Genomic DNA, 25712 nt, shown 5'->3' on the forward strand with positions numbered 1-25712 from the left:
TGAAGAAGAAAAGAGATGAAAAGACAGAGAGTATTTCTGAGTGAGACCAAAGCTAACAACAAATGGACAGAAAGAGCAATGTTTAAGAGGGCGAAGACGAGAACAAGGAACCAAACTGAATTAGGTGATTGTTTCTTTGCCTCACATTTATCCAGATATTAGAGAATTTAAATTCTGTATTGAGTATTGAAACTGTAGGCCCTCAGAAGAACAGGTTATCATTTATCTGAATTTGGTAACTCCGGATCCAGATTTCCTTGAACCCTTTTGTCAAGTAAGAGCTAAATTTCCGGCAGAGTGTTGCTAGTTACCTTTGTAGTTCTTTTGGACGTACGTGTTTACATGTCAGTACCCTCATTATAATTTGTCTGAATGACAGACAAGCTTCAAGGATCCTTGGCGTGCAGCCAGCAGGCTGTTTAATACTCTCATCTTACTGAGTGGAGACTGCAGAGCTCAGGTCAAAGATCAGCAGTTTGGTGACTTCTAGGTCAAGTTGTCCTGGACAGAAGAACGCCAGCAGGGGGTCAGAGAGAGGACGGAGACATCAGGCAGGACTCAGGCTTGTCCTTTTACATTTGGAGAAACTCTGTGAGGCTTTAAAAACGAGAGACAGAGAGAAGACATAAAGCTACAAGAGGACCTAGTCTCTCTCTGCCGTGTGTGACCACAGAAACATGGCCGACAGATCTTTATCTGCACATGGACGATTTTTGTGTTTCTTTCCAAGCACCCCACACATCCATGACTAGAACCACAGCTCCAGTTTCCACCCTGAGGGAGGGTGGAGGACGGTTTCAGGCCAGAGCTCACAGGAAGGCTGTTCAGATACACTCTACTCAGACCCTCCTCCTCCTCCTCCTCCTTCTCCTCCTCCTCCTTCTGTAACCCACAATGAGCCTTCATTCATTGTGAGGCCGATAAGCTAAAAGCTGCAAGACCATGGGAAACTCTCTCTGACTCCTCTCCTCAAAACAGACCCAGTGCATTATGGGAAACAGAGATAGAGGGAGAAGTGACCACATTAAACAGTGAGGACATTTTGGGGCGTCCGCAGCAGAGAGACAGGGTTTGCTTTGTGGCTTTGAGCTTGAATCACTCCAACTATCAGACACAAAGAGGATGAAGCTTTTAGTTGACATATCACTGACTCGTTCTTTTATATCACTGTGTTTTCTCTCAGGGCAGCAGCCCAACATGGCAGCCAGGCCTCATGAGGTGGTCTCTGGCTATTGATCAGGAGGGCAGCCGGCTCACCGCCTGCTCCCCTTCAGGTCATGGGGTCGAGGGAGAAGAAAGAAAGAGGGGGAAGGGGCAGAGGGAGGGGTTGTGTGATCAGTAAATTAAACTTCTGTTCATCAGTGTTAGGGGAGAAGAAGAAGGAGAGTTTACGACAGAAAGTGGAGGAGGAATTCATACTTTACTCTTTGTATGACTTTAAGGACACATATGACATCAGCTCTTCATCACAGAAGAGTCCCTGAAGGTTTCTATAGGTAAAAAAACAATGACTCGCTCAACATGTAACTCTTGAACTGAAGGATTTTAAGGTTTACCGATTTATTAATGTCAAAAAATTTGGAGGACCTGAGCTACAGCAACAGGTAGAGGAGGAATGAAGACGAGACAAAACTGTGAACAGGATCAAATAAGGTGAAAGTAGTTCGCTGGCTGAGGAGAGTTCACATCTTTAGGTTTTTAAACAGAGCAGGCTTAGGCATCCCAATAGGTTGTTTATGTCATACTGCTCAAATATAGAGTCCAAATATTCTCACAATCTCGTCTCACATGAGACAAATAGATGGTAAAGGGCTATGTTCTTTTTTTGCACAGGTGTGATCCCACTTCAGGTTTGGTTTTGATCTAAAGTTATGAAGTTTAGGATTTATCAGCTCTGGAGTCTCAGAGTAACAACTAAAATCAGTTTACAAAGAAACCTGCATTTTAGCCTGGTTTTCTTTGTTATATTTCCTTCATTGTGGCATTCACCATAGCTGGATTAAGTGTTTCCTGTGAGGTTTTATCACCATGCATAGTCCTGCAGAACTCTGGATCAACATTTCCCAGACTTTGCATGGGGACCAGGACAAACCTGCAAAGGTGCACCAATACACCTCACACACTGACTGATCCACAGGTGTCACACAAAGATGTGACATCAATAAAAAGCAGACGAAACAAAGAGTGTGAGGCACTGATAATGGATTGATGCCACCCAGAATTCAAGAATCCCTTCAATTCAAGCAAACTTCTGGTAGTTTGGTCACCCAAGTGCGATTAGATTTATAATATCTGCTGTTTCTCCCCACAGCTTGCCATGCAGCTATGCCACCATTTCTTCAGATCCAGAGCCCTGTTTTCACCTCATGTCATGAACTTTGTGGCCCATGCACTGAATCATAATATAGACCAAGCCCAGATTATGCTGTAAAGGAGCCAACAGTTGTTTAAAGGAGCATGAAGTAAGCCTTTGGTTGATGTAGCCATGTTTACTACATTTGCAAACTTAATGCGAGCAGGATAACCTGATTAAAGCGTTAACACGTCTGCTGCGTTAATCTGAGATTCTCTTTGCTGAGCTTGTGACAAAGAGAGGAGCAGGAAGTGGACCATGAGCACATCAGCACTTTATGAAAGACTTCGAAACTTATTCAAGTACAAATGAAGCTCCTGACAAAACATGTTGACCTGTTGAGTTCTCTAAACACATTCAGAGAGCAGTAAACACAAACAGAGCTGATGTAACATCCTGAGCATTGTGAGGCTAACTCGGGGAGTCCACAGGATGCGTGTGCGCGGCGTTACGGCTGCGACACGGCTCTGCTCCGTCCCGGGGCTTTCGCCCTGGTCCATAGGATGCGTGTTTGGAGCGGCGCGCACTCCGGAGCAGGAAACTCAAGATCCCTCGAGAACTCCAAAACGCGCGAGAACAACACAGTATAAACTTTTCCTCGTCCTCGTCCATGGTGTCGGATATCTTTTGAGACTGACGTCTGGCCCGATGCCACAGGTTATGACGTAATGTTGAAGAAGTGGTGAAATTTACGATCTTGTGTTTGCACATGGTGTTTATTTTGAAAGTGAGCGGATGTTGCATACGATCCTCGTGCCTGACTTCCGGGATAGTTCGATCATTTCTGTGTAGATTGACGCGTGCTGGGCGCGGGGAGCGGCGAAAATAGACTCCCCGCGTATCTCTGGCAGAGCGGCGCGGCGGAACGCTCCAGAGACGGAGCTGAGACGTGCCGCAGCGCGCCCTGTGGACTCTAGAGCATTGACTTGAATGGGAACCTATTTGCTGCGACGTGCGCGGCGCAGCCGTAACGTAACGCGACGCATCCTGTGGATCTTGGGCTTTACAGGCCGGACTGGTTAGAGTAACTCGGACCCTTTAAGCTCGGATTCAGTTCCCAGAGGGATTCTGACAGGCGTACCTGAGCTAAGGAGCAGGCTGCACAGCTTGTGGTGATCAGTCAAAGCCCGGACACACAAAGGAGGAAGCTAAAGTGGCAGATGTCACATTGTTTAAGTAAGTGCAGGGAATAAGAACCAATGAGAAACTTCACTCGTAGCATGTTTGCACTCATCTTAAAAAGCTTTCACCACCGCCGCTGCTAAACGCATAAACGGCTTACGCTGTGCAGATAAACCGGCAGAACACACACACACACACACACACACACACACAGACGCAGATTAACACAAGTCCACCAAGTTAGAGCTTATGACCTCTGCCTTCACTTATTCCTGCACTGACCTCGTACCGTCCCGCACCATCCCCCAACCTTCTTCCTCCTAATCCAGTTCTGCAGGGTGGCAGACAGCAGCCCGGCCTGATGGTCAAACTGTGTCTGTCTGCCTTCCTGCCTGTCCATCTGCTGAGGCACAGCGGTGTTTCAAAGGAATTAAACTTGTCGAGAAAGTTGCCAAAATCTCCCAAAATCTCCCAAAATCCCCTGTTCAGCTCCCTCTTTTATTTCAGTAATAATTCCTCTGTATGTCTTTCTCTAAGCCAGTTCAATGTCACTAAGTACTCTGCCATGAGCTAACTCTGTACAGTGACATGCTGAATCTGATCTAGCTCATTACCAGGCTCCACAGTCACACACGTGGGACTCTTCTCTTTGCCCAAACACCACCAGCAGAGCGAGGGGGACCTGCAGCAGAAAGCAGCACGCACTAACTTGACCCTTCCTGCAGGAAAATTTAATTAACAAGTGTAACAACCGGCCTCTTGTTTGGTCTTTATTTGCAACAGTGCCACTTGAATTGCAGCCTTTTTGTTTGGTTTGGGAATGCAGGGCTTGGTTTGGGGTTGAGGGGGAGGGTGAAGGGTCAGCGGGGGCTGCACTGATGTCCCGGTGGTCTTCACGGTTATAAAGAAAAGCACAGCAGGGAAAGTGAAGCCTTGCTTGTGCTCAGCAGAGTTTATTAAAACTACAAAAAGGGTGTGTGGCCACAGATGGTGCCGTCAATAACCATTCACCCACACAGGCAAACACACGCTCGTGACCAAACACACACCAACACCACGCCCAATGCCATACCACTGCATGAAAACACACACACAGAGAAGGGAGGGGGGGCTGTAAACAGATGGTGAGTGTGTGGATGGATGTGTGATGTTGTGGTAAAGTGCTCAAAGGAGGAGTTAGGATGCCGTTAGTCTCTAAACCTCTACCCTCCATCAACACCTATGAGAGGCTGTTAAAGACACATCACAGATCCACCGGTAACGTCACTGCTGCAGGAGGTGCTGCATGATCTGATTCATTCACAAAAGCAGAACCTGTTGCTCAATGAAACGGAGTGATTCATAAAACTGTGTTAACATTCATTAAAGGACAGGAAGAGAAAACAACGAGAAGTAGAGTAGCTTCATTCACACAATAAAAAAATCTTACAAGTCTCCTGGAAATTTCAGGGTTGGCTGCACGTGTGAATGTATGTCAGAATTTTTCATTCCAGCTTTTTCCTGCATGTCGGTGACATTTCTGCAAGAAGTCGAGGGGGAAAAATGTGTGAACTCAGCAGGTAAACGTCAGGAAGATTCACCGTGAGTTAGTGGGCGCGGTGACAACGTTTAGATCATGTGACCAGTGTGATCTCCATGCCCGTAACAAAGCTGCTTCATCCTCTTTACTGCTCCTCAGCTTGTTCTCACTCTTTCATTGACACTCTGGATACGTCCGTTTAACCAAAGCGTTAAAAAAGGCAAAAATTATCACCATGCAAGGGATTCAGCTCCCCCCGCCATCTTGGATAACTTATAATTACACAGTGACAACAGCTCTGCCTCCTGACACCCCTCCCCCTCTCATTGGACAGGGAAACCTTCACGCTGTGAGGGACATGTGTGGACGGGGTTTCGTTTTCTAGAAATGTTGATGTGTGAAAATGGTGAGTGATAGTTGAAGTGTGGACAGTAAGCACCTGTTGGCTGCACAGGTATGGGAAGGCAAGTAGAAGTTTTAAAAAGGTAGGTATTCTGCTTATGCTGCTTTACAAAAGTTGTGCATGAATTATTTATTTGCATTGCAGCAGAGCCGCTGTTGCATTTCATTTTTGTGGCCATGAAATAAAAATATTATAGTGTCCAGTTTTCATACATATGTTATACCTTTATAATAGTGTGGATCTGGATCCTCAATATTCTCAGATTTCATGGTGCTCTGATGTTTTTGAGTAGCTGATCTACAGTCCGTGCTACAACATGCAGAGCGGGGCGTCATCGCGTGGCTCCAGCTCCGTGTTAATGAGACGAAATCTGACCGTCACTAAAGGTCGAGTTAGAGGAACAGCTGGTTCCAGAGCTGCTCACGCTCACAAACTCACCGGTGAAAATATCTTAAAGTCAAGAGAGTTGAGGTGACAGAAGGACGCAGCACTCTCACAGCTCTTAGGTGTCTATCTCAACTTTAATCAGCTCATCACAAAAGGAAAATGTCTGCAGCTCTTTTATATTTTAATTAATCAGACATAACTTAAGAGATGACATGATATAAATAATGGATAGGTTCAGATATTCATCAGTGCAATAATCAATGTTAAGAACACAGCATGAATCCTGCAGAGATCCACCTGTGATGAACACTCAGAGGTTGTTTCATTATTGAACTTGAAGCTGATGTGAGAGGCTATAAGTGGATGTACTCTGTTGTAAGTTAAAAACACTCTGACTAAATAAAAGAAAAGAAAGAATCGGGGGAACATTTGGGTCCTTTCTCTAAAAAAACACTCTGCAAGCATCTGTTTGTGTTTATCACCCTGAAGACAATGTTAGCTTAAGCACTCTGAAGCATTCCCAGTCTTTTATCATCTCTGATAGTTTGTTATTCAGCAGCATTAGCCTGAGGAACCTTTCACAGGAATGAAAACAGAGAGAGCCGCAGCACAACACCTCACACATCAGCACAGGTCTGCAGACAGTCCATCTATTCCACTCAAAGACTAACTTAAAGCTGAACTCCAGTTTGGACTCCAGATGTATCACACATGTGTCTGGCATCTGGATTGTTTAATGGACAGTGATGATCAACGCATACATTCACATCCTCTGCCATCTACTCCCCACAATTACTCATGTAAATAAACTAATGACTTCTGAGCAGCAGACAAATCCTTTTAATGTGAGAGGTAATCAGGGGTGTACCGGCTCGGAGGGTTTCCTGCCTTTAATCCTCCTGCATACAAACATGAGCAGAGCTCAGTGTGCAGAGGGGCCGGGCTCTGATTTCAAACACAGAGGCAGGTCAAAGGGATCTGAGGAGGGGACCCTGACAGAGGCTTGAGGGGTCCTGCTATCAGAGTCACGCCCCCCTGGCAGCAAACAGCAAACCACAGACTAACATCAAAACCTAAACCTCTGCTCAGGAGAATGCACGACAGCTCTGCTCTGATCCACAGAGACCACAGAGAGTACCACCACAGTCTTTTCTTAGCTCGCTTCACAGGAAATCATTCATTCAGGAAATCAACAGCAACCCATGTGCACTTTAAAGCACAAACAAATTCCTCCGACTGTACCAAATCTCCTTCATGCTCTCTTTTTTCTGACACAAACCCAGTCCCAGTCGGGATGTCAATTTAGGCAGTTAGCAAGACTTAAATCCCCATGACGCAGAGCGTTTTCTATAAAAGGATCATTTCCTTGAATTGTCTAAATGACATTCATTTCATTTGAGCTGTGTGAGGCTGCTGGAGCGCTCTGAAGACGTGAATGTCAGCTGAATGACAAGTCGTGCCTTAGAACTGTATCAGCTGTCATGGGAAAGCTTTTAAACAGTCACCATTCAAAACTATCAATACTTCATATTTACTGACTGAACTGTTTGTTGACATGACTCTGAGGGATGCATCAACACACCCATCTGCAGATTGTAAACAGTGGTGACAAACATAAGCATGCACGTGTAGCTTGGCAACAGAAGAACGCTACCTTACAAAGCTAACTTTGACCAAAGGTAAATAGCTCATTGTTTTTAATTATCAATGACTATATTTAAACATTAGAATAAAAATTTAATTAGGATGTGTTCATGAGGCTCGTTCTGTTTCAGCAGCTGTTTTAATCGTTACAATCACTAACAAGTTACATGGGCTGAAAGTCGGCAGTTAACAGGGTCACCCTTTTAACCAAAACACTGGTTGTTCTGATACAGTTCTGATGCAGAACTGTTAGAAAATCAATGAACAACGGACCACTCAAGAATGGGACATTTTAACAGAGGTAACAGTTTGAACTCAGTGTTTAAAACTCACTAACTGGTCTGGATGAATGGAGTGAAACGCTGCTTCTGCTGCCAAGATGTGTGCACATGTGAATAACATCACTGGCTGTGAAAGGGAAATTGAGGCAATCCAGACTGGTAGCCTCTGATGTTACAGACTACAATTCATCTGATATCTGTTTTGAACTTTAATGTGTCTTTCTTTCTTACTAAACGTATTTTTAATTTTCTAAATAAGTCCTCCAAATTCCGCTTTAGCTGCTTCATAATCACAAACTCAGCAAGAAGACATTTCAAGGTGTAAACAGCCAAACCACACTGGTTTTTAAACATGAATACTGTTATGCTATGTTCAAATTGAATTATAATACTCTAAAGTCATCTTAAACGTGGGGCCGATAAGTCTGTAATCAATCGACCGGTACAGTGGGACAGATATATCAAGCTTCTAATGTAGGTGACTACCAAATTATTAACCAATCAGCTGATACGCATACTCAGCCGACACAGAGGTGCACTCCTACTATGACAGAGTACTGAAATATGGGGGTGCAAAAGTAACTCTCATGTTGTAAATCTGTATCTCTGCCTGATGTTTAGATGATGGAGACGACCACAGTGCAAAGGTCAACACCAGGACAGGCAGATTCGGGCTGCAGATCAATGTGCTTATGTAATAGGATGCAAAAGTGTCTGCTAGATATTGGAAAAATGAAACATCGTGAGCATTAACACGAGTTTCTGATCTGTGAGACAGGCCGAGAGGAAGCAGGCCAGAAAAGATCAAACATCCACTCCGGCTGTTTTGTGAGCAGCCTGTTGTTCCACTTCTTGAGTAATCAATGTCTGTTCACCAGAGTCTGCCTCCAGCCGTCACAGCTCCACTGCAGATGTGATCCCGCTCATTATCACTGCTAACTCTTTCACTCATAAAGAGCTTTACGGACGCAACATCAGGAGAAGCTCGGGTTCTGAATGCTTAATTTTGACTCTGAGAGTTTTCTGCCTTTGCAAACTACTCAACTTGTAACGAGCCCTGCGGTGATTATTCCAAAACTAACATGAACTAACTCTTCCAGGAGACAAATCCAGACTCTTATTTTTAATCTTCACATAAAGCTTAAACATATATATATATATATGGGCTGTTGATATAATGTCTCTTAAGGGTTCATTAAGAGGAGTAGAGCATGCATAATGACAGAATGAGTGTGGTTTACATCATTTCAAAGATGACCCCAGTGCATCCTCTCTGATGTGAATACATTATTTCAATGATAAAAAATAAAGGGACTGTTGCATTGAATACCCACAGGCTATTTGCAATGCAAAAGAAAGAACAGTATTTTATGCAAACAGCTCAGCACGACCTGTGATGTTCACGTGAGGACCAAAATAAAACCTCCACGCTGGAATATTTACAATGCATGACAAGTCTGAGTGCACCACCTCTGAGCTGAATCCTGCATCTTCAACAGAACCATGCACCTTAAACATGGATTCACTGCAGCTTGGGTGGTCCTACATATGAAGCCGCAGCTCTCCTGAGGCTCATCAGGTTGCTGTTATTGCCCCGCTGGGCTCTGCATGACAAACGGGAGCCTTCGTCATGTCTTGTTCAACATCCCCTATGACTGTGCATCATCTTCTATTACAGGCTCAAAGCCCTTAGTCATCGTCACAGGGGGAAGGAAGGCTGCTGAGCATTCCTCGCAAATGAGAGCCTGTGTTCAAACACATGCCATGTTGTAATTCCTCACACAGCAGAGGTCCCCCTCTCTGATCTAACCCCCTCTTTCTGTGGGTTTAAGGTTGGATACGGGGACATGAATAGGTGGTATTTCAGCATGCTAAGGGCGCTGAAGAACAGAGCTGGTTGGCTGGGGTCCAAATCCCCATGGTTACCCCAGAGCTGCCTCTTTCCTGTGCTGGACTGTCTGCAAATGAACTGCCTCTACTCTGCATGCAAGAGGAGGTTTGAAGGAGACAGGGGAGACCAGATAAGTTAGGGTGGCATCATTACAGCAATCACCTACCTAGATCACACACAGAGGTGTAATGCTTCAGAGTGAGTGTGTGGGCTTGGAGCATCAATCAGGACACAGAGAGGGAACTAAATAGTCAAAAGAGACCAAAGCTTAAGAAACCAAAGCAGCAGCGTTGATCTTACTACAGGTGTGCTGTCTGGACTTGTACCAATGCTGTAATACTGTGGGAACTGTGCTGGAACTGCTGAGTCTCACACCAACTCTGCATGCTGGATAACCACGACAGGTTGTTACACATGTAGGCCTAATCAATAAAATGGAAGAGTCTGAGAGAAAGTAAAATCCCCAGCAGGAAAAGTTTGAATCCTGATCGGAGAAAAAAACTGAACCGGTTAATCGAGAGGATTTGTTATTCGTTTTAAGAGCATTGGTGAATCTGCTGAGCACTTATTTGCTTTCACGTGCAAAACTAAAAGACAAAAGACTTATTTGCCAATCTTTTACGTTTGCAAATAACTAACAGTGTGTGCTATGATACAAAACCCATTAGGCTTCACCAGGCTGCTGAGAATTATAACAGAAATCCAAGTTTTACAAAAGCAGAGGGATTTATATCAACATGTGTCTTTGTGCGTCGCAGCTAACAACCATAGGAGGTAATTGATTCAACACTTGAGCATTTTAAGACCACATTCACAGCTATGATGACTCATATCCAGGTAGAAATGGACTACCCTGCTCCTGAAGCTCCTCATTCACTCTCTCTTACCTTTGACTTGACTCTCGTAGTCCGCGATGATCTCTTTATCCTTTTTGAACCTCGGAGAAGACATTTTCTGCCTTCTCGTGTCCGACGCTTTTTGGAAACTTCTTCTTACAAACTGCTAGTCAACAAGCGGATCCTACAGCAGCCGACGCATCCCGCACAGGACGAGGAAAATCACCGCGAGAGGAAGGAGAAGGAGCGCGAGATAAAAAATGACACTAACTCAGCAACAAGCTCGACTTTGTGCAGAAATAAAGCGTTCACTTCTTCATGGTTTCTGTTCTCTTTGGATTCACAGCAGCCAATGCGCAGTCCTGCTCCAACAAACGGATCCACTCAGTATGAGAGCTGGCGGCGCGGAATAACAGCAGGGGGAAAAAACACAATCACGCAACTTTCAGGGTCTCCTCTGCGTGTTTTCACAGCTCTCCGGAAAGTTGTGCCGACAATCCGACTGGAAAGATAGCAAGTCGGGCTGAATGGCGCGTGTGTGCGCTTTTTTAGCAGTGGTTTCCAGTTTAATACCCGCACACACACGCACAGTTTCCCCCTTTGCTCGATCTCCCTCGACGGATTCTCCCTCCAACTCCCAGCAGGCTCAGAGGCAGACAGGGCAGGCCGACTGCAGCACACAGCAGCTGGAGCCAGGAGGGAGAGGAGAGGGGAGGGAAGAGGAGGGATCTCCTGCACGCTCAGACTGCTAGTGGACACCAGCGGACTGACACTCTGCTCCCAGGGGCGTGTCCTGACTTTATGACAGGGGTGGCCTAACTGTGATAGAGATGCACACAGTGAAATAAATATTATTTATTCAACATTTCCATTTACCATATCTATTTACTATCAACATTTCAGTATCACACAGATGTTATATTCCTTAACATTGTTTACACTTTAATGTAAGGCAAGAGAGTGGCGGCATAACAATCTTCTTCACTGAACATTTATAGGACTCCAAAAAAGATGAAAACTTAAAGCTCCTCTGAGGAGTTTTTATCTGGTGATAAATCAGATTGAAATGTAGGCTACATGGATGCCTCTACATGTCCTGCAAAAGTACAACATTAGCAACAAAGTCAATCATTTCTATAGTTTTTGCCAAAAGACCAAAATAAATCTGAATGAAAGAGAAAGCGGGATTAAAGGAGCTTTAATGTACTAAAAAGTATGCAATCAATTCATGCCTCATCTGATTGTCAACAATACATCTATCAGCAACGTTTCACAACCCAAACTTTTCTATTAAATAATTTTATGGCAGTCACTCAGGGGGCAGGAGTTTGCTTGCATGCATAACAGACTGCTTCCTCTATTACTCACCTTTCTAATGGAATAGATGTGATAAAGAAAAAGGAAACGTAAAGAAAAATGAGAGGAAACAAAGAAGAAAAGCTACAAACAGCCTGTTGCACCACAGTCCAAATGGTTGATTTTAACAAAAGCCCTGCCTCCTCATAGATCAGGGTTTTGGGATGGCCGTTTAGATGCCAAGGGGGCACATGGCACCCTTGGCTGTCCTTCTGGACGTACCCCTGTCTGCTGCCACATTTGATTTATTTTTTTCACATCAGTCAGCTTTTGCAGCCTGAGCCTCAGAAATAAGTGACCAAATACGTCTGCTTTTTAAAGATTGTCGACGCCATTTTTCAAAAATATAAAATATATACTTTCATGTCCCCTCCCAAACCATCATCATTTTGCCTCATCACTTATCTGAGTTGTTCGGTCAGGTCCAAGGTTTTTCTTCTTCATTTTCCACCAACATGAAAACAATCCTCAAATGAGGCTGTGTAAAAGACCAGGCTCATGGCGCCATCTGCAGGGGGAATAAAAAGGTGCAGGACAGGCACATCCACAGGTTTCTCTTTAGGACAAAACTTCAGTTTATTTATTGCACTTTTAAAAAAAAAAAAAAATAAAGATTCATGCAGCACGGGATGGAAATAAATAGAACAAAGAAGAATCTGTTCGATCAGAAATCATGCCACAGCAACAACATTCATTTTCAAGCTGCTCACAAAACATGATGTCTATTCACCATTTTCACACAAGGTCAAAAGTAAGGTTTTTCTACAACTCATGTGTAGTGCTTCCTTAAAATCACTATTTAAGTGCATACAAACAGAGATAAAAAACACAGCTGAGTTAGTAACAATTTGAAATTCAAAGGCAGTAGTTATTCTAAAACACCTGGACATTCAACCGTTGTAAACATTAAGATGATGAAGATACTTTAATTCCACCCAGCTCTTTAATGACTATTCACAGCAGCTGTATAACTTTACTACAGACATACATGGTTTTATAATAACCAGCACAGGAATATTACACTGAATATAATCATATCCACTTCACCAGTAGTAAGTCACGTTTTTCCACAATCCACAGAATAACTTAAATATGGAACATCGACCCCTGTTTATCTTTTAAAGGTTTGTTCATGAAGCACCACAATCAGACGTTTCTGAAGAATGTCTCCTCGATGACCTCAGTGAACCTCTCTTTCATTTGCTGACGGAAGCCAGCGTACCACTCCAGCAGCCTCCTCCTCCGGTCCACCCTCTGCTCCTGGCTCATCCCTCGCTCCCTCTCCAAGATGGCCGGCAGTTCTTTCCAGTCACTGATGAAGATGAAGGGCGCTCCTGCAGCTTTGAGCAGACGCAGAGGGGAGCTGGGCCCGGCCGCACAGGTTCCAGGTGTCAGAATGTCCTCCACCACGGGGACCGAGCCGTACGAACAGGCCTCGTAGATGCGGTAGCACTCTGTGTTGATCCCGACCGGACAGAGAGTGAGCTCGCTCTGAGCCAAGGCTGTTTGATAACTTCTCAGACTGTCTGCGGTCTCCTGAGGGAGCCACCTGGGGAAAGGACGGAGGAAAGAACACGTCAGACAATAGCTTACACAGCTTTATCTGGTGCTGCACCATAGGTAAAGACACTGTTGTAATTATTTCACCTTAACTGCATTTAGAGAATAAACATAACAAAAGTTCTATATATAAAATGAACAAGCATGCTCAAACTGTACAACTGTTTTGAACATCTAAGGTCCGCCCCTTAAACCAGTCTGAGACCCAACAATGACTCCCTGTGTTAGAAGTAAAGCTGCCTCATGAGGGGAATGTATCTCAGTTTATTTCAAACACAGATCTACTGTTGATGGATCAGGCTTCAAAACCACTGCTGCATGCATCTAGTGAGAGGAGGGAGTCTGACCTAGCTGTAACACCTGATGCAGAGTTATGGTCAGAGCTGTGCCAAAGAGGTGTGTCGGTCACTTTTAATGTTGGATATATATCGATCCATAATAACCTTCTTCACCAACTCTATTTCACATTCCAGAGATCACACAAACACAAGCCTGAGATATCAAACATGTTTTAGGTGTGACATGGAGGAGGGTTCGTTTCTAGAGTGCACATGGTCATGTTAGTAACTTAACACCTTTTGGAGCGACCTCTGTGATATCAGGACAAACATCATGGCTTTTACCATCTCACTGGATCTGCAGGATTGCTTATTGGGAAACAACCATCAATCGTTCCAAACAAGACGGTGCATCATTGGAATTGCAAAGCTATAACTTGGAAGTCAGATTCTCATTGCTAGATGGTTCTCAGGAATGAATATCTGTGTTCAACTTCAAAAGATCAACTATATTTCCAGCTTTTTAAAGATCTAGAAACCCTACTCAACCCATACGGACACCTTGCCTCAGCCTTTATCAGATCTGATGTGAAGATGTAACCAGAATTGATTTGTGTTCTGAGTAAATCAGGATGGTACCTATTAAGTCATATTTTTACCTGCTCCTTTTGAGTTGTACAGTCTGTATGTGGGTAGGCAGGGAGGAGTTAAGAACTATGTGTTCTGTGACTTTTGGACTTTGTGTGTGTGCTGTGTATTTGTTGTATTGTACAACTTAAAGTGTAGAAAACAAAGTATTCCAAAGTGTACGACTGGTTGAACTCCAAGTACATCTCAGAACAGTTATTTAAAATATGAGTACATGTTGTTGTCATTATTTGTTATTTCTATAGAGAAATGTACATGTCAGAGAGAGGTGACAGGGGTTGAAGATATCATCTATTCAAACAGCTCAGGTAAGGTCTCATATGAGCTGATGTTAGTGTACAGTTTTGCTCAGATCAAGCAATCCAGATTTTGTCTCACGGTACTTTTGGGAAGAGACCTCTTTGGGACAATAACAGTGATTACAGTAACAGTTATATGTGTTTATGCAGAATAGGAATGTGAGCAGGGGTTTTATATTAAATTAAAAAATGTGTATATAATTAAGATGGTAAAAGGCAGTTTGGATTCTATTATTTTCCAATCTGCCTCTTCATGTTTTTATACAAATTATTCTTCAGAGTTTTTGGCTGTTAGGTTAAAATGTAGCAACCGGTAGCAACTGGATGAATAACTGCGGCTCAGGTAACCCCAGGGTACTACATATTGGGCAGTCAAACATTTTGTTACTTTGATACTTTTGCATGTCACATGGTTCAAAGTGATACACTCTGTGTTATGTTTACATCAAGCGGCAACCTCTGGTCTAAAAATATGAGTCAATGCGGAAGTGTTAAAAGCTGCAGTTCATCGAGGATCCGCTTGAGGCTGGCTCCGGAAGTACCGGAAGTCACATACACATGAATGGGGAAAAGATGATCTTTACAGCATTAATAAACATGTTTACAGCCTGGTACAAAAGATGAGTGTAGTCTGAATAGCTAATTTCTCGACGTCCTCTCACTGTGAGAGGGGTGAATTATTTTCTAATTCGGCAATTTCGAAGATATTGAGATTACCAGTCTTCCAATGAGAGGCACAGCTGCCTGTGGGAACACTGCAGCTGTTGGCTAGGAGGCTCAAAGCCCGCCTCTTTACGTCACACTGGCTCGAGAGAAGCAATATGGCTGCCACAGCCGATTGGTCTCAAAACAGCTCTTCAGAAACAGATGGGTGACGTCACGGATACTACGTCCATATTTTTTACAGTCTATGGTTTACATTAGATAGTCTCAAAAGGCACTGAAGCTTATGAAAAACAGATCTACAGTCAGATTTTCAAAACCAAAGCAGCTGCAAGTGACAGAGCGAGAGAGAGCAGCAGTGGTCGAGTTACAGAGATCAGTGAAGAGAGTGAACACTGCTAATGACTATGGGCTTTTAGATATTCTGCACCCTCAGCCTGGAATTTATTGCAGAATGGCTTGAAACTCAAGGAGCTGTCACTAAATGTTTTTAAATCTAAACTGAAAGACCTTGAAGTAGAATTGTTAGGATGTTGTTGTTTTTAGTGTACCTTGTTACAACTGTCTCCTAGGTAACTGCTCTTTCAGCGACAAACGATGTACTTGTAAATTGTACTTTGGTTCTCTGTCTGTAGCTTTGTGTTTTCCGTTGCTGACTCTCTTGGCCAGGTCTCCTTTGAAAGAGAGATCTTTGATCTCAAGGGGACCAACCTGGTTAAATAAAGGTTGAATAAATAAATAAAACAAAATAAAAAGTAATAACAACAAAGAGGTGAAACAGGAAATAAGATGTTATTTATCAGCATTTCAGATGTTGGTCAGTGTGTTTTTCTGAACCTGCACTGTTTGCAGTTTGATGTTAAAAACATGAAAGATATCCAATCCTGTTTTAATTTTTGTACATGTGGTATCAAAACAGGTATCCGTATTATCTGACATTTAATAGCATCGTATCAAAGTTAAAAACGTCTGTGCTGACTTAGAGATTTTTTTTCAGTTGCTGGACTTACACTTTACAGACTGAGGCCTAGACTTACAGCTGGGCATGTAGAAATGTTGATGTCAGTGAATGGAAATGTTTCATCAGTCAAGTACCACATAATAAAAACAATAGCACATTGTTGTTAAACAGCCTAAAAATGTTGATCCAGGCCTATGTATTATTTTGAAGCAGATTTATTAATGGTAGTTTTTCTGATGACTGATGGTGATTTGTATCTGATTATTTTGTTTTTAAAATGGTGACGTTTATTTAATTATTTGCTATCCTGTATTGTGGAAGAATTTTTGCTACACACCTAGGAAGAGGCCACATCTTTCAGTGGCAGATCATTAGTTTTAAAGGATTTATTTTGTGATCTGTAGTCATGTTTTGTGGGAGAAGATTTCAGGTTCATAACGGGCGTCACAAAAGGCCTCACATTTCAGCAGAATTTAAAATAGCCGTCAATTTCATTTCAGTCAGGACCGCTCTCATCAATGAGAATTATTATTTGCATACAATTAGTTATTTTTGGTGGTATGGCTTTGTTCTGGAAGCTCCCTGCCCTTCCTCATGCTTACGTGGAATGCCAAAGCGTAAGGCAGGGAGAGCACACTTCCACTCTCTTTCATGTGCATATATGAAAAGCCAAGGCAGGAGGAGCACACCTCCCATCTCTTTCAAGGCAGGGAGAGCAGCAGCAAAGACAATCAGGGTACAAAACAGAGCCGGCAACAGTGACAAAACATATGAAACTGGTAAAATCAGGCTATACAGGATATAGTTTTGAAAAGCGTTAAGTCATGGAATGTGGATACTTCTGAGTGATTTCTTACCCTTAGAAAAATCCTCAATCATCACTGAATTTTGATTAGTGATGTCTAACTATTTACCATCATGGTATGATCTAAATATCGGTCTCTTTAAAAATGTCACTTTATGTTTAAGTAACACTCATGGAAACGTAAGACAGTTTCACTTTTGTACATCACTGCTACACAACAAAACAAAACCTGTGAAGTCTGACTTACTTCTCCCTGGCAGTGGTGATGCATTCTTTATCCAGACCAGGTTGTTTGAGCACCTGAATGAGAGTTTCCCTGGAGGAATTTTTGTAAACAGTTCCTAGAAAATTACAGAGGTATGGTCTGTTGGAGGTGATCAGCTGGGCATTAGGCCTTATCATAGGAAACTGCCTGTATCTGCACAGAGACAAGAACAAAAGAGCATCATTAGACAATTTTACTCATTTGAAATAGCCTAATTGAGCACTCATGATATGTAAAAACACATGAGTATGACTGCTAATAAGATACATACGTGGCGACACCAAGAGGCCACTGGAAGACGTCCCTGTCGTTGATCCAGGGGCTGTCGTACACCACGAACAAAAGCTCCACAAACCCACCGTTTCTCTTCAAGTACGGGCCGATCCAGTCGTTGTTGCAGTGCTCATTGCCCAGCAGGACCACAGCCACATGTGACACCGTGTGGGACTGGATCAGAGCTTGGACATGCTCCAGCCAGCGTGTGGAGTAGGAGACTTTCTGCTGCTCGCGGCCGTTCAGAACCAGAACCAGGCTGTTCATATCCAGAGGGACGTGACCCTGGACCACAGCAGGACCTGTGTAGAAACTGAGGAGAGGGACAAATAAATCTGTTGGCTCTGCATTATTTAGAAGTCAAAATATGATGAGGTGTATTTCACTCAGTCCCAGAAGCAGATGGTGTACTTTGGATTGACTATGGTTTTTCATTACCAGTCTCTGATTTGTTACCTGAAGTCGATCTTTCCCGCCTGCAGCTCTCCCTCTCTCCATTGTGCCACCTTATCAGTCGGGTTGAGGGGTCCCTCTAAAATATGTTCCCAAAGAAAAAGCCCTGGGAGAAAGAAAGGGTAAGATGAATTTTCTGCTAGAGTAAAAATGTCAACATATGATGTGTAATTATGTGATACCATTGCCAGACATCAGTAGAAGAGCATAACTCAGTTTTATGCAGTTTGTATCTATTTCTATGTGAGGGGCCCCCAGTTTGATCAGGTCCACATGCAGAATATGCTGTATCTAAATGACTCAGGGAATATGACAACATGTTAAAAACAATGAACAAAGCAGCTGAGGTAGTCACTCAAATGATAAATAGAATAGTGTAATGTTTTCCCAGAGACGATCAAGCTTGTATTTCTCTCTCCAATGCAAAAATAAATTGTTAGCGAAATCCTTCAAATAAAGATGCTATAAGTTAGAAAAAATTAAAATCCTTCAAAACACTTTTGAGAGAGAGTTTCACTTGATGACTCTGATTCTGATCTGTGCTCTTAAAGGTACAGTGGGAAGGAATGGGAATATTTAGTGAAATCTAGCAATCATACTCCAGATTGAAAGTCTACCATGCTCACCCCTCCTGTACCTTTGAATAGAACACAATGTACCTTTAAATAGAACACACTGTACTTTTCAATACTGCTCACAGCATCTTATATACTACACACTGTACCTTTAAATACTACACTGAATCTTTAAATACTACACTGAATCTTTAAATACTACACTGCATATTTTAATACTACACATTGCACCTTTAATTACTACACCCTTTACATTTAAATACTACACATTGTACTTTTAAGTACTACATACTGCACCTTTAAATACTACACCCTGCACCTTTAAATACTACACACTGTACCTTTAAATACTACACCCTGCACCTTTGATTACTACACAATGCATCTTTAAATACTGCACTGCATATTTTAATACTACACACTGCACCTTTAAATACTACACACTTTACATTAGGGATGACCACAATTAATCGATTATCGATTCATTGAATGTTAAGAAATTACTCGAAACACACATTTTTGTTATCAATTTTCCGTCACGTGGAACAAACATCATGTGGTCTCATATTACACTCATCTATCAGGGAGGTGTTTTAAGTTTAAAGCATGTTTCGATGTGAATCAGCTGTTAAAGGTGTTGCGCACAGCGGAGACGCTCAGCTGGCGGCTGCGGCTGTGCGTCAGGTCTCCACGTGCACTTTTTAAAAGAGGATCAATACAAAACTGCTGCCAACAACAACACGGACACAAAGGTTTACAGCTTTAAACATGATATTTCTCACCTTTGGATACAAAGGCAACAGACAGGTGGGAAATTCTGGTACACTACGTTTACAGACCAGCAACATCAGAGCCGTCTGAGCTTTTCTCCAGCGGGACTGATTATGACCCGGTTGCGCTCCTGGCTGACACCTGACTGAATACACATGTTTATTTTTCTCAATAAGAACGAGTAGACAGAAAACTGGACGCTGTGAGTCTGAAGTACTTTTCTGTTAGTATTATGAGACTTCACTTTATAAGATTATGTCCGTGGAGAATATTTTAATGAGCCTGATCGTTGATATTCTGCGTGTCAAACGTGTACCCGTATTCAATCCCGTCAGTTATATGCATTTTGTTGCTGTAAAAGATAAAATTTAGGGGGAAAACAACGTATTTGGCATTGTTTTTGACGTAAGAATAATAATGTTTTTTTTAATCAATTAATCGATAATTGATCGTTAACATTTCCAAAAATCGATCACGGAAAATACTTAAAATGTACATCCCTACTTTACATTTAAATACCACACACTGCACCTTCAAATACTATACACTGCACCTTTCAATACCACACACTTTAACTTTTAGTACTCCACACTGCACCTTTAAGTCGAAAAAGTACCTTTAAGTACTATACACTGTAACTTTAAATACTACAAACTGCACCTTTTAATACTATACACTGCACCTTTCAATACCACACACTTTAACTTTTAGTACTCCACACTGTACCTTTAAGTCGAAACACTACCTTTAAATGCTACACACTGCACCTTTAAATACTATTCACTGTACCTTTAAATACTACACACTGTATCTTTAAATGTCACATACTGTACCTTTAAATACTACACACTGTACCTTTAAATGTCACATAATGTACCTTTAAATACTACACACTGTACCTTTTAAATAACTTTCTTTTTTCGTATTGATTTTGGCGCCCCTCCTGAACAAACCTTGTACATATTACATCTCTATGGATTTTTTCCTGTGCATGTGCAAGTTCTGATGTCTTACAGAAAAAAATGTCACCCTGCTTCAACAGTGACATGTGACGCTCACTCTGAATATATGCCACAACTTAAGTTTAAAAAAGGATGCTTCTTCAGGGTGCTCCTTACCGTATCATCTGATGCCTACCCCCTCACAGAAATTTCAGGCATTAAAAATTACATTTAAAAAAGTGTAAGTCATGTTGTTGATGTTTGTTTGCTCTTGTCTGTCATACAGAGGCATCACTGTCCATTTCAGTCACTTTCCTAACCCATCAAAAGCTCCTCATAGGAGCTTTAAGTCCATCTTGTTATTTCGTTACTTACCTATGGCAGCTTTCCCCCAGATCTGGACTTTGTATCTTTTTGGTTTGTTTTTATCAATGCGGCTCAGGTGCTGTTTGAAGGCCTCTCTCTTTTTAATCAGAGCTGAGTTGTACTCCACCTGTTCATCTTCCCACGGATTCCACTCATCTGCTAAAAAAGGAGCCGCAGCACCGCCATCTCTGACCCCACCTGAAACACACAGAGTCCACACTGTGTCATCATATTCATGAATAAAAATTATTCAAATAAAACACGAAGGGCCTTCTGACTGTCGGTTTATGATAGAATAATCTACAAGGCTGGATAGCGGTAGTGTCACGGTGAATTAAATTACCGGAGGGAGCTCCTGTCTCCTTCTTCACCACCCTGTGCACGCGGGAGATCACCTTAGTGCTGAAGAACACATTGTACGCAGCGTAAAGTGAAAAAGCCACATATGCAAAGATGATCAAAAGGAACAGTTTTCTTTTCGGTATTTTCATTTTTATTTGATCTTTTCTTCTCACTCAGGTTACCATTGTGTATCTCGTCTCCATATTGTGGGAGGACCCTTGTTTACATCACGAGGACCTCTCGATAAAGCTGACTAGAGAACTGCCTGAACAAAATATGCCATTTTTTAAATGGATTTTTTTTTCTACCGTAATGAGTTAAAATATTAATATAAATCTCTAACAAACATTTAATTGGGATCATGGTATACATTAAGAGTTATAGAGCTATTGGACAATAAGGTGTATGAGGAAACGGGTACATTTCTTATAGCTAAAGCGCTTCTACATAATGTTTCATGATTTGTTTCATTATTTCATTATATTATTTATGTTCTTCGAGTTTTTTAAATATTAAGTATCTTTTAATTATGAGAAAAATTCAAAGTTCTGAGATTAAAGTCATAATTCTGTAAAAAAAAAAAGTATCTGGGATTACTGTAAGATTTCTGAGTTCAAAGTCAGATTTATGAGATAAAAGTCAGAATTCAAAGATTAAAGTTAGAATTATGACATCAAGATCAGAATTTTAATAGTAAAGTCAGAATTATGAGATTAAATTCAGATTTCAGCTAAAAATTAAACTGAATGAAAAGCAAGTTGTGTGGTTTTCTAATTATCTTAGTGTTTCATGTTGCACTCAAAAATTTCTCCTTAGAAAATCATTTTTAAGGTTGGCCCTTATAAAGGTTAGCGCTATATAAGTCATATAAATCTTTATTATGATGATGATGATGATGATGATGATGATGATGATGATGATGATGGCGATGATGATGATGATGATTATTATTATTATTATTATTATTATTATTATTATTGTTATTATTGTTATTATTATTATTATTACTATCAGTATTATTATTAATGTCTTCCCTGAATTCCCCCAAAGTATATATATTATTATGAAGGATAAATATTTTGTGCGCACAGACAATTACTTGTCCCTACAATATAATAATACCGTGCGCACAAGATATTAACTTGTGAGCACAAGTTAAAAATATGTGTGGCAAGATTACAACTTTTTTTCCACAACATAATTATATTGTGCGCACAGGATAATAAACTTTCCCACATGAAAATAATTTTTGGCCCAAATTATAATTATCTTGAGGTAAAATGTAATTAAATTGTGCGCACAGGTTCATATCTTGAGCGCACATTAAAAACTCTCTACCTTATCTCCATAAATAACCTGAAATGCAGAGCTGTCTCTTTTTTTTCAGACCTCACGTAAGGCGGAACCTTGTAGCGGCTGAATCACTTTCCAGGTGGACCGGTCTCACAGTAACACGCAAGATTTGTAAACGACGCAAGGTCGTCCGCTCTACTGCGGGCTGGAAGATTCACATTTCGGGCAAAAATGATGTCCATAGCTGCTCGATCAGGGGCTTTGTCCCCCTACATGCAGGCTACCAAACATACGATTAAAGGCCTGCTGGCCGCCGGACAGCTGACTCCTGCTGCGGGTAAGAACGAAGCTGATGTATGGAGGAAAACGACAGCCCTAGTCTGGGTTTAACACAAAGACTGTATAGATAACATAACCTGTTACACGTTAAATACAGATACCTGATGGATAAGTCAGGATTTTACTTATGGAAAATGTGATAATGTGTCGTAACTTTGCCTTTGTCGTCCTCTTTGTAAAAGTTACGTCAATGTTTTGTAACGAGTCGCTGTAGCTAGCTGAGGTTTTGTAAGTGAAATCCGACCTCACTGAGGGGGTCAGCATTGATCAAAAGGTACTGATTGGTTTAAACACAATTCAGACAGATAAAAGATCAGTGAACAATAGATAAATACTATTTCCCACCAATTTCTATGTGTTACCTAACTTATTCTGTGACCTTAGCATACACATGATGTAAACAGTAGTCAAAGTACGGTATGTCTCCATGTGACTGTGGTCAGAAACACTGTGTTCACATAACAGCTCAGGTGAAATGCCAACAAAGGTTAAATAATGTGCTTACAGCTAAAGCTAGGAAATCATAGGTCAAATATGGATAGTTATCGTGATTTATTTAGTTCGGGTTGTTGACATCCACTGCAGGGCTGCAAACAATGATTATTTTCTCGATGAATCGGTTTGTTATGCAGGTTATACAACGCATCAGAGCTGTGAGAGATGTTTTCAGTGTTTCCTTTATCCCAAAATACGAATTAAGCTCTCTTTTTTGTCTACAATCCCAACAGTTTCATTGTAAAGTAACAGAGGAGTTGAAAAAGTAGAACATTTCTTAACCTATTTTGTGATGAGCAACCGATTAATCGTAGCAATACGTCAATCAAACAATCTCTACATAGTATTGGGACCAAAAGAAAGTCAGTGCTCAGCTGTCAGATAACAGGGTGTGATGTAGGCCCTTTTTTCTTGAGCAATAAACCTTATATTAACTCCCTCCTTCTTATCAGTTTTGATTATATCCTTAGTTTTTTCAAGGTTTGTGGTCAGGTTAGAATTAAACAGTTGTCACATTGTTTTTAAAAAGTTTGATTATATTTGTATTTCATTAGCAATGATTGTATAAACACAGTATAAAAAACTGTTTTGACTTTAACCAATATAAGAATTTGTAATGTTCACTTCACCTTGTGTGGAGTGAACTTGTCCTTTCTCCAAGGCCACTTGAATGCAGTAGTCATAAAGTCAAGGTTATAATAGTTATGATCGCCCTTAGATTCACTTTAGACGATGCTTCAAAAGAAGGACTCAGTTTGATTTGTTGCAACAACATTGTGATGGAAAAATGTCAGAATTTAATGTTATTAACACCAAACTTCAGTGACAGACAGGTATTTAAAGCTCTTGTGAGGAGTTTTTATCTGGTTGTGAAACAGATTGAAATGAATACTGATGCCTCTCTAGGACCTACCAAGACTGACGACTAGCCCTACATATTTATCTTTAATGCCTGAGGAGGTGACAGACCAGATGATTGACAGCGCACTGAAGAAACAGCCTTTCATTTTTTGAGTGACACATCCGTCTGTTAAAATGAAGTAGGATGCAATTTTTATCAGGTAATACGGTCTTGGCTTGTACAGGATGAGATCATCAAAGTGATAAGATATAAAGCTTTCCCACAAAGTGTAAAAAGTTCCTCACAGCGTCACAAATTTCAATGTCTTTGCAAGAAAGGGATTAATCTATTTGACCTGTTTATGTATCTCTCTCATTTCAGCTCCAGGAATGGTCCGCCTCGCCCACACTGACATCAAGATCCCTGACTTCTCAGACTACCGACGCCCTGAAGTCCTCGACCCCAACAAGTCCTCCCAGGACAGCAGCGAGGCCAGAAGAACGTTCTCGTACCTCGTCACAGGGGCATCCACCGTGGTCGCTGTCTACGCAGCCAAGACAGTGGTCAGCCAGTTTGTGTCTTCCATGAGCGCATCTGCTGATGTCTTGGCCTTGTCCAAGATCGAGATCAAGCTCGGCGACATCCCTGAAGGCAAAAACATGACCTTCAAGTGGAGAGGGAAGCCGCTGTTTGTCCGTCACCGCACAGAGAAGGAAATCGCAGCAGAGGAGGCGGTGAATCTCGCCGAGCTTCGCGACCCAGAGCATGACAAAGATAGAGTGCTCAACTCCAGCTGGGTCATCGTCCTGGGAGTGTGCACCCATCTGGGCTGTGTGCCCATTGCCAACGCCGGAGACTATGGAGGCTACTACTGTCCCTGCCACGGCTCTCACTACGACGCATCCGGTAGAATAAGAAAGGGACCGGCTCCGCTCAACCTGGAGGTTCCCTTCTACGAGTTCCCCGATGAAGAGACAGTCATCGTGGGATAAACACTGAGCTCTCTCAGCTCGTGTCTGTATACTGTATTTTAGGTGGCTCTCTGTTGGAGATGGGGATGGTAAAAAATGTGTATTTACAAATAAAGATATATTTCCAACTCTAGCACCAAGTCAGTGCATCAGTTATTATCAGAAACAGAAAGAAATCATGAAGCTCAGCGGCATTATTTCTTTTGGGATGAATCAAATATTTGATCTCACCAGACTTCTGTCATTCCACACTTCCCTAACGTGAAGTATTTTGCTGATAACATGAAACACAGAAAGTTTCAGGCTCCAGAGTGTATCATAGAACAAGGAAGGAATGTGTCACAAAATCTGAGGGCAGAAATTGTTCACAAACAGACACCTACATCTAATGCTAAACCAAAACTGCAAAACTATTTCACAACCATGAGTTTAATAAAAACTATTCTATACAGAGATGTTTCCCTTTGCCAGTGATGAGTAATAGAAGCTTTATAAACCTGGATTTTAGCTGAGAAGACCTGCAGCTTCTTACAAGCCATGAAGCTTTATAGACTGTATAATTAATGGACGTAGTATTCATGACGTCACCCATCTGTTTCTGAAGTGCTGTTTTGAAGCCAATCGTCGGTGGAGCTATATTGGAAATGCAGAACGCAACTTAAATTTTGTCAAACTAGTGTGACGTAAAGAGGCGGGCTTTGAGCTTCCTCGCCAACAGCTATAGTGTTCCTGCCTGTCAGTCAAGTCAGTCAGGTCCTTAAATGGGCGAAACTCATAATCT

General features: G+C 41.8%; 3 protein-coding genes across 5 annotated transcripts in view; 1 reads left to right on the forward strand and 2 right to left on the reverse strand.

Moving 5' to 3' along the window:
• The window catches only part of srgap1a (SLIT-ROBO Rho GTPase activating protein 1a), a 117897-nt gene extending 106714 nt beyond the window's left edge, over positions 1-11183 (reverse strand). For 2 of the 3 annotated variants that reach the window (XM_034685672.1, XM_034685673.1), the window contains exon 1: positions 10488-11158. In XM_034685672.1, the coding sequence (XP_034541563.1) occupies positions 10488-10551 (64 nt within the window). In that variant the 5' untranslated portion in view covers positions 10552-11158. Of the gene's footprint in view, positions 1-10487 lie in introns of all 3 variants that reach the window. The other variant, XM_034685674.1, reaches the window with a different exon arrangement.
• Positions 11184-12335: 1152 nt separating this feature from the next.
• rxylt1 (ribitol xylosyltransferase 1) lies at positions 12336-21215 on the reverse strand. The gene is made up of 6 exons (XM_034686558.1): positions 20994-21215; positions 20660-20848; positions 18001-18103; positions 17543-17857; positions 17254-17424; positions 12336-13341 (listed from the first exon to the last, which is right to left on the reverse strand). Exons 1-6 carry the CDS (start codon positions 21139-21141, stop codon positions 12939-12941), a joined length of 1329 nt encoding a protein of 442 aa, XP_034542449.1. The 5' UTR covers positions 21142-21215; the 3' UTR covers positions 12336-12938.
• A 1164-nt stretch (positions 21216-22379) lies between these two features.
• Positions 22380-25064, forward strand: LOC117814964 (cytochrome b-c1 complex subunit Rieske, mitochondrial-like). The gene is made up of 2 exons (XM_034686560.1): positions 22380-22622; positions 24342-25064. Exons 1-2 carry the CDS (start codon positions 22517-22519, stop codon positions 24950-24952), a joined length of 717 nt encoding a protein of 238 aa, XP_034542451.1. The 5' UTR covers positions 22380-22516; the 3' UTR covers positions 24953-25064.
• The last annotated feature ends 648 nt before the right edge of the window (positions 25065-25712 follow it).

Source organism: Notolabrus celidotus, chromosome 6 (assembly GCF_009762535.1).
Source record: "Notolabrus celidotus isolate fNotCel1 chromosome 6, fNotCel1.pri, whole genome shotgun sequence".
Lineage (NCBI taxonomy): Eukaryota > Metazoa > Chordata > Actinopteri > Labriformes > Labridae > Notolabrus > Notolabrus celidotus.